At 48.2% G+C, this 12,563-nt stretch overlaps 1 protein-coding gene across 1 annotated transcript; it reads right to left on the reverse strand.

The window, feature by feature from the left end:
- Positions 1–7,052: 7,052 nt before the first annotated feature.
- Positions 7,053–9,383, reverse strand: LOC123879824. The gene has a single exon (XM_045927718.1). It carries the CDS (start codon positions 9,288–9,290, stop codon positions 7,053–7,055), a length of 2,238 nt encoding a protein of 745 aa, XP_045783674.1. The 5' UTR covers positions 9,291–9,383.
- Between the last annotated feature and the right edge of the window lie 3,180 nt (positions 9,384–12,563).

A 12,563-nucleotide genomic window follows, 5' to 3' on the forward strand; every position in this document is an offset into this window, starting at 1 on the left:
GGCCGCCATCTTGTTTTTCTGAAATGTCATAATTTTTCCCCAGAGGGTTCCCGAAACCAAACACAACTCCCCTACATCACTATATCATTTTCCTTCTCTTTCTAGGAGAACAATTATGTCAATGAGTGAGTCAGTGAGTCAGTGGTAATTGAGCTATATATAGTATAATAACTAGTGTTTTGCTCGGTGCGCGAGCTGCTAAAGCAGCTCGCGTGACGTAGTTAGTTTTATAAGTTGTATTAAACCGATTTTTTTAATTAAGATACACAAATTACCCCGAAAACCCCATAAAACGACACCTTGTAGTGATTCGAAAAAAAATCGAATCACGGAATTGTAATAAACAATTACGAACGACATCTACCGGTCGCATAATACATTACTAGGACAAAGAATTTCTGACATTGACAGACCTCAACGTCAACACTGATTAACATTCAGTGCCATCTGTCGGAGAATAGTTTACATAGACTAATCAAACAATGACAGTTTTTCTAGAACATTCTTTAAAATAAAACTACTCATACAAATTAGCGACCTCTAACGACAGATAGCTTTCCATTTAAAAATAATCTGTCAAGACTATTTAATTAATCATATACGCTAGCGACATCTGTCGATCAATAGTCTTTCATTCTGGAAACTTTCCCGACAAACTAATAACATTTCCTGTAGCCAGAACACTCGAGACTACACCTTATTTCCGCTAAATTTAATATAAATAAGCAATCCTCCTAGTTCAGGGACATTCCTGATTTCTATTACCTGCAATCACGACGCAGGAGTGAAGTGAAAGTAATAAATAAGTGTAGTGAATTCTGTGTAACCCTGGATTAAGGTTGGTAACTGTGATGTTATTAGATTATAAGTTTAGGCTAATTGTTTTGTACTCGTTTAACCTAACCCTTGCGATAGGATATTTACTAACAGAATCTGTAAACTCGTTCCATCACTTTTATATTATACGACCTGCACTTGGCTCAGACGACCCAAGGCTCATCTAAAGTTATGGAACGAGAGTTTGAGCAAATCATTTAAGATTGCCTCTCTCGATTCCAGGGTTCCTTCTACCAGGAAGCTCTAACAGTTACACTGAAGCCCTGCTATTAACCTGACTGCTACCCCACCGGCGAAGTGTCTACCAACTTCGTACCGTCTACCCAAGCCACGCTGCACACTGCTGTCGAGTAGCCTACGCACAAGCACTGAGCCGCCGCACCGCAGCGCCGCCCGAGCATCGTCGATTGTCCGACGCGTCTGCGAGCCTTCTGCGAGCCCATGTCTGCCCCCGGCGTCTGACCAAGGCCAGTTGTCTTCCTTCGGACAGTCAACGTATCTTCATGCGTATGCGATTCTCAATTAACTACCCTGTGATTGTAGCGCGTTACCTACGGCCGCTCCCGACTGAGTTATCTATTAAGTTTATTTAGTTCCACAATCATGGAGCTATCTAACAAGCTATTTATTTTCCACGATTAACTACCCTGCTCTCGTACCGCGTATCTAAAAAGTTCATTTAGTTCCCTAAACATGGAGTTATCTATTAGTAATTTATTTTCCACATTAGGACCCCTGTCAAAAACGCGATAGTGGCGCCCACTCTAATTTTTGTGTCTCTTATTGTGGAATAAAAAAGGTGCCTAATCACAGTTCACCCACAGGTTCGGGATCGCATAGCATTAACATACGCTGACCGTAACAAAGTGTATGGTTACGAGTATATTTTGAAATTTTTGTGTAAAATTTCAGGATACACTACGTGTGTATATTTTGTACTAACTTCTATATTTTATATTTTGTGTAACACAGTTACCAACTTTTATAAGTGTTCCACTAATCACTCTTAACTTCCATTTTACTTTACACACATTCACAATGTCCTACCCGATTAAATACCTATCTCTTCAAAAGAACGAACTCAAATATGCAGTTATAGCAGACCTAGACGGTAATAATTTAGGCACCTGGCATGTCAAAGACATAAAACTAACCAATTACAACACTCAAACTTAAGATTATGCATCATTTTCTATATAACATTACAAACCACCTACTAGGCATAATTTTAAGAAATTAGACTACATCTACCCACTAAACTCATAAACTAATTAATCGATTCATTAGCTAATCACCCTAATCTCAAATACCTATGAACGTAAATAAAGCCGCGGAAAGTGCTATCAAACAAACATGATCATTCCATGCATCTAGATTCAAAAAAAGAAACAACAACCGATAAACAGTGTCCACGTAAGGTACAGCAGTCAACTCAAGTTTAACATCACGCGATATGCATGAACTTTAAGGTTGGTTGTACACCGCGTCGCGCAATCTTACGTTCATCAAAACAAAGTAGTTAGAACCGGTACACTATACAGATACCTACACCAGTATCTAACATATACTCACCTATTACATTTAACTAGACATAACTACAAACTCAGTAAGTTATGTACATCTACCCTCAACCTAAACAACTAATGTACCAACCGCTACATAAAAATCACTACTTATTCCACAGACATACCTTGCGAAGTCCAAAAATAATATTACTATAATGCTAGATACACACTAACGTGCTGATGACCTAAAAGTCAGTACAAAATTGGCCTTCACTGACCTAAAAGGTGAATGCTACGCCTACACTAAGGCACTACTAGTACACAACTAATTGTATTTTGCTTACCTAAAAGGTGAAATACGTCCATATCTTAATGACCTAAAAGTTAAGATATCCTTCTATAACAAGTTGTTAATCCACTATACTAAACAGTGAAAAGACAACTACACCGATTATTTTTGGACTTTGCAACAATCATAACACCTGCTAAACATGAGAGCGAGTCATGGCGAACAAACGCGATAACTCTGTACACTAGGACGCGATGAACCACTAGTATGGCCACCGCTTTATGAATGACTGAAGAATGTTCGGATAGTACGAAAGATGAAGCATGACAAGGTTAACTCGAACTTTAGCGATATTTAGAGGTAGTGTAGAAGGATTTTATTAGATAAAATCCTAACCTAAAAAGGGGAATATGTAGTGATTCGAAAAAAAATCGAATCACGGAATTGTAATAAACAATTACGAACGACATCTACCGGTCGCATAATACATTACTAGGACAAAGAATTTCTGACATTGACAGACCTCAACGTCAACACTGATTAACATTCAGTGCCATCTGTCGGAGAATAGTTTACATAGACTAATCAAACAATGACAGTTTTTCTAGAACATTCTTTAAAATAAAACTACTCATACAAATTAGCGACCTCTAACGACAGATAGCTTTCCATTTAAAAATAATCTGTCAAGACTATTTAATTAATCATATACGCTAGCGACATCTGTCGATCAATAGTCTTTCATTCTGGAAACTTTCCCGACAAACTAATAACATTTCCTGTAGCCAGAACACTCGAGACTACACCTTATTTCCGCTAAATTTAATATAAATAAGCAATCCTCCTAGTTCAGGGACATTCCTGATTTCTATTACCTGCAATCACGACGCAGGAGTGAAGTGAAAGTAATAAATAAGTGTAGTGAATTCTGTGTAACCCTTTTTTTTTTTTTTTTTTTTTTTTTTATCGTGGGGAAATCCTCATGGATACCACCGCGCCCGGGGAGGCACGGAGGTTATGTCGGACTTTTACCGACTAAAACCCCACGGCGTTCCACGCATCGCCTGATGGTCAGGTTACGGGGCCAAACACGTTCGCGCAACCTGGCCAGCGGCGCCTACTAAGGACTCTCCTCGGGGGACCAATATAGTCCCTACCCACCGTCTGAGGCACACTAGGAACACAATAGTGCGCCTCCCGACTCGGGGACTGGTTTCTTTTCGGGCGATAGACTCCCCGTGTCCATCGCCCGAGAGCCCCTCTCAAGGGGGTAGGCGGCGGTCGTGGGCGACTCGCCTACGCCCAACCCTCCTACGACGGATGGCATGAGAGCTCAAATCATCTTCTCTCATGCGCTCCGCCGCCTCCTTCTGCGACATTACCTCCTCGCAGAAGGACTCTACCGCTTTCCAAGACCTATCGCTGTTCGCCATGGCTCTGACTACGGCTGGCAGGGAGAGGTCTTGCCCCACTGCTGTCACGAGCGTCTCTCGCGACTCATCCCATGCTGGGCACTCTGCCAAAGTGTGCTGCGCCGTATCCATGGCACTGCCACACTCATGGCACTCCTCAGTAGGCTCTCTACCAGCGATCCTGCACAGGTACTTTCCGAAGCAGCCGTGCCCCGAAAGGACCTGCACAAGATGAAAGGTGAGTACTCCATGCCCTCTCTCCACCCACCGTTGTAGAACGGGCTGGATCGCCGCCACTGTCATATGACCTGCGCTGGGTGATTCGAGCCTTGCCGACCATTGGTGGAGGAGCTCGACCTGCGCATTTCGCCGCCACCCAGCGATTTCAGTGGAGGTAGGGTACTCGCCCCTCAATCGGGCATCCACCCTTCGCTGGTGCATGTCTGCCAGCATCTCCGCATCCAGGTCCCATGGAGGAGTCCCTGCCAAAGCACAGGCTGCCTCACAGGAAATGGTGCGGTAACCTCTGATGACTCTGACCGCCATGACTCGCTGCGGCTTTCGCAGCAGGGTCCGAATGCAGGAGTTCAGAGCATCCGCCCAGATAGGTGCCCCGTAGAGAGCCATCGACCGCACTACTCCCGTATACAGGCGGCGGCAACTGGCACTTGGCCCACCCACGTTTGGAAGAAGCCGTCCCAGCGCCCCGGCAGCCCCAATTAGTTTGGGGGCCAGGCGCCGGAAATGCTCCTCAAATTTCCATCGACTGTCGAGAACGAGTCCTAGGTACTTCATCGTCGACTCGACAGCGATGGAAACTCCGCCCACTACCAGATATTCGCCCGCTGGAAGTGCTCTCCTTGGCCCATGAAAGCACAGAGCCTCAGACTTATTGAGGGCTACTTGAAGTCCCAGCCGCCGGATACGCGCTACAACTTGGGCCACTCCAGCCGTCGCCAAGACGCGCGCTTCCCTGAAATTGCTGCCTCGAGCTGTCACGAGAGTGTCATCTGCGTAGCACGTCACATCGACACCCCGCATGTTGGTCCCCCGCAGTACCCAATCATAGCCGATGTTCCACAGGAGAGGCCCAAGAACCGAACCCTGTGGAACACCGCACGACACTTCTCGCCGTACCCATTCTCCACCGTGTGCCGGATAGACAATAGCCCGGCCCGAGAAATAGGCCTCCACGATTTGTCTGAGATATGCCGGCATCGCATGGTATCTCAGCGCCTCCCTGATGCTGTTCCAAGGCAAGGTGTTAAAAGCGTTAGCGATGTCAAGAGACACCGCCAAGACTACCTCACCCCGAGAAACTGCGTCATCCGTTAGGGCCTTCACCCGTGCGACTGCGTCAATGGTGGAACGGCCCCGGCGGAAGCCGAACTGATGGTCGCTGAGACCCGGTCCTGTCTCCTCCAGGTGTTGAACAATACGCGCGGCAACCACACGTTCGAAGAGCTTGCCTACCTCATCAAGTAGCACGATAGGCCTATATGCTGATGGAGAACTGGCTGGGCGACCCTCTTTGCGTAGCAGGACCAGTTTCCCTGTCTTCCAAGGACCTGGAAACTGTCCCTTCTCCAAGCATGCGCTGAAAAGCCCTCTTAGTCGAGGCTCTAGTGGGCCCAAAACCAGTGCTAATGCACGGCCGTGCACTCCATCAGGACCCGGAGCGGTGTTTTTGGATCGGAGCCGCAGCACCGCTGCCTTTAGTTCACCCTCGGTGACTTCGGGCGCGTGAGAAACAGTCTCGTCCTCTCCAGCTGTAGGCGGCGCCATATCAGGTGACTCCTGAATGACCCTTTGTGGGAACAACGAATCCACGACCATCTCCAGCTGTTGAGGCTGAAGAGTTTGTGTGAGGGGTGGTGCCCAGGGGCGCAGCTTTCGTCGGACCATTTTATATGGTCGCCCCCACGGATCAGCGTTGAGGCTCTCAAGCATCTCCTCTTCCGCCAGCTCCTTTGCCGTTTTAATGGCCACCTGTAGGGCAACGACAGCCTCCCTGTACAGCGCGTAGAGGCGCGCCTCCTCTGGCTCATTCCGATTTCGACGGCGGCGGCTCCTTTGGTACTGGCGTCTCACTGCTACGCAGGATCTACGCAGCTGCGCTATCTCCATTGACCACCAGTACACTGCATTTTTTGGCGGACAGGGACCGACTCGTGGCATAGCCGCATCGCAAACCTGCATCATGGCTTTGCTGAATGACTCGGCCTCCCGTTCCACCTCCACTGGATTTTCAGAACCCGTTACCCATGCTTGAACCAATGCCGCCTCGTACAAGACCTCCTTGTTTAGGCGCTTCAATGACCAGCGAGGACAGTTGCCTCGTGAGATCTGACTTGTACCGCTTGCAGATGCTGCAGATGAGGCAACTGTGAACCGAATATATCGGTGATCGGAGAGTGTCTCCTCACCTTCCAACACTTCCCAACCATGGACACTGCATGCCAGAGCAGCATCAACAAAAGTGATATCTACAATGGAGCCACCCTGTTGCCGCACACACGTGTAAGCCGTCCCCCGGTTCGCCACCGACAGCCCCATTGAGAGCGCCCACTCCTCGAGCTCCCTACCACGCGCGTCAGTCACCGAAGATCCCCACGCCATAGACTTGGCGTTGAAATCACCGGCGACGAGCATCTGGTCTGAGCGATTCCGATCGATTTGGGCTCCGAGGTCCACCAGAAATGACTCAAATTCCGCCAGAGTTCTATTCGGTGAGAAGTAGACGCCAATTACTGTGACGTCACCCACTTGTGCTGAGACATAACCCCGCCCCCTCACAACTCTTTCGAAGTTCGGAGATCCAGCAGCGGTCCGGGTTGTGATGGCTACCAAGCCGTCAAGGTCCCCTGCCCAATCGTCACCCGATGGGACGTAGTACGGTTCAGCGACCACGGCAACGTGTATCGACCACTCCGCTATACTCTGGAACAGGAGGTCCTGAGCTCTAGCAGAGTGGTTGATATTCCCTTGAAGAAATCTGAGAGCCATTTATTATCCTACGGCCATCTCAACCTCCTCAGCCCGATTGTTCATGGATGGGCCGGCAGACTGCGAGGAGACCCGGGGGCCATCGTCAGCTTTACCACTCTTCATTCTGGACTTTCTGGGCTGATTGCATGCGCCGCTGCCCCCCCGATGATCCGCTGGTCTACCAGCTGCCGCACACACACTACAATGTGGCGCGGCCGAACACCCCTTCGCTTTATGGCCAATCTGCCCGCAGCGGTAACAAGTGTCACTGCGGTCAGTCTCAGCGATGCACTGAGCCCTCAAATGACCCCTTTCTAAGCAGCGGTAGCACCGCTGGGGTCGCTCGTCGAGCAGATTAACGCGGGCCGAAACCCAGCCCACTAATAGTCTTCCTCCTTCGACCACCTTTTTTGCAGCCATGACTGGGCAACGCAGCCAAATCGTCCCAAGGCCCGAGGAATTGCGGACTACCTCCCCGGCACGCACCTGATCAACAGAACAACCTCCTATACGTGCCACGGTGGTCACCACGTCATTGCTGGTGACGGAGTCATCCAGGCCCGAAACACGTATATCGACGCATTTGGTGGGCCTAGAGACTCGCACAAATTCTTCACCTACTACTTCCCTGATCTTATGGGCCAGAGCATCCGCCTTCTCTCCACCAGAAGCCGCTGGGAGCTCCAAAATCCGCGCTCCGGTCGCAGCCACTTTAAACCGTACCGCGGCAACGCCAAAATCAGACAGTGAGATATTTTCCTTAGCCTTTTGTATCACTTTACTATAGGAAGCTCCTTTCTCCTCAGCCCCTGGCTGCAGCGTTATAACTATCGCAGCAGAACGAGGCGGTCGGAGCTTTCGAGCCTTGTTCAAGGGTTGAGGCCGTTGCTGAGACTGTGGCTGTGATTTTGATTTTGACTGGCCTTGTGGCCGCAAGGGCGGTCCATCGCCATGTGCGCCAGTTTTCGACCTCTTCTTATTCTTTTTCTTCTTCTTCCCCTTTTTCCCCTTCTTCCTCCCTCCAACCTTCTCCCAAAGACCCTCTTTGGGAGGGGGTTGGAGGGATGATGCAGAAGGTGGTGTATGGTGTAACTCTTCCCCGGAGAGCGTCCTCTCTGTGGGACGCAACTCCTTCACAGGTAGGCTGGGGCCTGCTTGCTTTGCTGCCTTTTCTTTTTTATCTGCCGCCAATGGGGGGCGGAGTCGCTTTTCCGGAAGGAGCCTGTCCTCGAAGGAGGCCAGGCGGGCATTTAACATTTCTCCAACCTGGACCATCACCGAGCGACAGATTTCCTCTATCGGGGACGCAGCCGAGATGGCTTCAGAGCGTCGACCCTTCTTCCCCCTTTGAGAAGGCTGCGACACAGGGGGCAGCTCTTCAGCCATATCCGTGGGAGAGGGCACGGAACCCTGTTTCCGCGCACTCTCCATGTCCCTTTTTATGTCAGCGATCTCCTTACGGAGGCTGGCCATTTCAGCCTGCAAGCGCGTGTTTTCGGCCTGCAGTTTCTTGGTCTCCTCTGACATTGTGCGCGAGCTGAGGACTTCTACAGCCTCTTTAATGGAGACCACAGCGTCCTTCAGGACACGCACAAATGTCCCTTTGAGATGGCCAGACTTTGTGGCGACCGTCGTGATCGCCGCCAGACTGTCCTGCACTCGCATTTGGATCTGAGCCACAGTCTTCTCTTCTGCTGGCCCAGACTCCAACGATCCGGCTGCCGACGAATCGGAAAGCCCCTGCTCCTTCCTGAATTGAGAGACGACAGAGGCTCTCAACAGTTCCTCCTCTGCCTTCTCAGAGACATCTTGGCGCCTCTTCCTGGCCAGCTCCGCCTTGGCTTTGGCCGACCCCATAGATTTGCCAGCAGCAGGAGGCCGTCCCCTTCTTCTCGGCTTCCTTGCCTCCGACATCTCATCATCGGTTTCTGTTGACACCGAAGCATCCTCCCCAAGACGTGGCCTTTTAACGCCTTGTAATTGCCACAGGCGGCCCGGACCCGACACGATTATAGAGGCATCCGAATCTGACCTGGGTCCGCACTCCACGATCATGTCGGATCCCGGCAACGAAAGCGCCACCTCACTCAGTCCCACGGACTCCGTCAGCCCTGCCTCCCTCGGTCCCACGGACTCTATTTCTCCTATCTCCATTACTACCTCCTCCTTCTTTTCTTCTTCTCTCCTCTTCTCCTCCTTCTCTGTTTCCCCCAGCACATTTCCTTCTTCCTTATCCCCCATTCGTGCACCTACCCCCATTAAACGTCGGTTGGCCCCCCCGTATACGATGGGGCCGATGCTCCGGCTTTCCGAAGCACCAAGGGATTCCCCGCTAGCGGGACCCTCCCGGGTAGAATTTTTATACGACGCTTTATTCATGATTTTTTTTTTTTTTTTAAACCCCAGTTCCCCCCCAATGTGACGCCCTAACGACTGATCCCCCATCAGCCACTCATCCCATCGGCAGGCGTCAAACCTTGAGATTAGGTGGGCGTTCCCGCCCGCTTCGGTTATTTTTAAAGAGGTTTTCTTCCTCTCAATAGGCTTCACAGCTCTCCACCCCTTGGGGTGTTTACCCCTGGTTTCTTCCACTGTGCCCTCTGCTAATCAGAGGGGCACGCGGAGAACCCCCCCCCCCCCCACCAGGTTATTAGCCATGGCTAACAATATCCCTTGTAAGAAATTGTTACCATGTTACCGGGGTGCACCGACCCAAGCGCAGCTCTTCCCCCCGGACGTATCCGAAAGGGACCCGCAGCACTCGGGCACGCGTGGAGGTTACCTGGCTGGCACCCCAATTCTGTGTAACCCTGGATTAAGGTTGGTAACTGTGATGTTATTAGATTATAAGTTTAGGCTAATTGTTTTGTACTCGTTTAACCTAACCCTTGCGATAGGATATTTACTAACAGAATCTGTAAACTCGTTCCATCACTTTTATATTATACGACCTGCACTTGGCTCAGACGACCCAAGGCTCATCTAAAGTTATGGAACGAGAGTTTGAGCAAATCATTTAAGATTGCCTCTCTCGATTCCAGGGTTCCTTCTACCAGGAAGCTCTAACAGTTACACTGAAGCCCTGCTATTAACCTGACTGCTACCCCACCGGCGAAGTGTCTACCAACTTCGTACCGTCTACCCAAGCCACGCTGCACACTGCTGTCGAGTAGCCTACGCACAAGCACTGAGCCGCCGCACCGCAGCGCCGCCCGAGCATCGTCGATTGTCCGACGCGTCTGCGAGCCTTCTGCGAGCCCATGTCTGCCCCCGGCGTCTGACCAAGGCCAGTTGTCTTCCTTCGGACAGTCAACGTATCTTCATGCGTATGCGATTCTCAATTAACTACCCTGTGATTGTAGCGCGTTACCTACGGCCGCTCCCGACTGAGTTATCTATTAAGTTTATTTAGTTCCACAATCATGGAGCTATCTAACAAGCTATTTATTTTCCACGATTAACTACCCTGCTCTCTTACCGCGTATCTATTAGTAATTTATTTTCCTACCTGTCGCACGAAGCGCGACAACCTATATCAATTTTTTTTTTTTAAAGTGCACGCCCGCCATCTTGGATTTCAAAATAAATGACGTTATCAAAATGAGCACCCTGGAAAACTCTGAAAACGACATCCATATCATTTTTTGTAAAAACGGGGTAGTTGAGGTTAATAAAGTAGGGTGCGTGGGTGCGCGGACCACTAAAGTGGTCCGCGAGCATGCAGAGTTTGTTCCACCGAGTAGACCTTCGGACCCTGATCATCTTTTGCCAAGAAACCACTCTTCCATCTTTTATAGCCTCCGAGATAGACACCGACGAAATTTGTATGGCGGCCATCTTGTTTTTTCAAAATTTTCCACTTTTTCTATTAATCATTTACTACATTCTTCAAAGATTGCGAGTTTCAACGAAATCGGTTGGAAAACAAAAGAGTTGCAAAAATCACGTCGGTCGCCATCTTGTTTTTCTGAAATGTCATAATTTTTCCCTACTCGCCTCCCCCACCCGAACACATCTCCCCTACATTATCGTATCGTTTTCCGTCTCTTTCTAGGAGAATGAGACATTCAATATTCGCCATACAAAATGTATGGGAAAAAAATTCCGCCATTTTGATTTTTTTTTCTATTCATCGAGTAGACCTTCGGACCCTGATCATCTCTTGCCAAGAAACCACACTTCCATCTTTTATACCCTCCGAGCTGGACACCGGCGAAATTTGTATGGCGGCCATTTTTTCTTCGCTATTTTGAATTTTTTTTCAGCTTTTTGGCAATTGGTTGACGTCATGAATGACATTTGGTCGAGCACCCCCCACCTATCTTCAATACCTTGAGCGGACCCTTCACCCGTCTCCGACATCCTCGATCATCAGCTATTTCCAAATTTTTCCTCGATTTTTTTTTTGTTTTCTATACGAAACCATCAGTGAAAAAAAATAATTTCATACAAAATTTTACAGGAGGAGTTTTTGGGGAAAATCCCGAAAATTTCCCCAAATCTGGCAACACTGTTTACATATTTCGATACTGCTGGTTGAGTCACACAATCGATTCTCACATGTCGACTTTCCAAAATGTTGCCAATTGCCTCAAAAACGTGATCAAAATATCGGAAAATTTAAAGAAAATACAAAATGGCCACCAACTCTTTTTGCAGAAGCAAATTAGATAATTTTACAACTTTCCCATTAACTACAGGATATACCGCTCCGATCATCTTTTGCCAAGAAACCACTATTCCATCTTTTATAGCCTCCGAGATAGACACCGACGAAATTTGTACGGCGGCCATCTTGTTTTTCCAAAATTTTCCACTTTTTCTATTAATTGTTTACTACATTCTTCAAAGATTGCGAGTTTCAACGAAATCGGTTGGAAAACAAAAGAGTTACAAAAATCACGTCGGCCGCCATCTTGTTTTTCTGAAATGTCATAATTTTTCCCGACTTCCATCTTGCACCCGAACATATCTCCCGAACATCATCGTATCGTTTTCTGTCTCTTTCTAGGAGAATGAGACATTCGATATACGCCATACAAAATGTATGGAAAAATAAATTCCGCCATTTTGAATTTTTTTTTCTATCCATCGAGTAGACCTTTGTATCCTGATCCTCTTTTGCCAAGAAACCACACTTCCATCTTTTATACCCTCCGAGCTGGACACTGGCGAAATTTGTATGGCGGCCATCTTTTCTTCGCCATTTTGAATTTTTTTTCAGCTTTTTGGCAATTGGATGACGTCATGAATGACATTTGCTCGAGCACCCCCCACCTGTCTTCCATACCTTAAGCGGGCCCTCCACCCGTCTCCAACATCCTCAATGATCAGCTATTTCCAAATTTTTCCTCGATTTTTTTTTTTTGGTTTCTATACGAAACCGTCAGTGAAAAAAAAAAATTTTCATACAAAATTTTACAGGAGGAGTTTTTGGGGAAAATCTTGAAAATCTCCTCAAATGTGGCAACACTGTTTGTATATTTCGATATTGCCGGTTGAGTCAAGCAATCGATTTATACATGTCAACTT

This window comes from Maniola jurtina, chromosome W, assembly GCF_905333055.1.
Source record: "Maniola jurtina chromosome W, ilManJurt1.1, whole genome shotgun sequence".
Lineage (NCBI taxonomy): Eukaryota > Metazoa > Arthropoda > Insecta > Lepidoptera > Nymphalidae > Maniola > Maniola jurtina.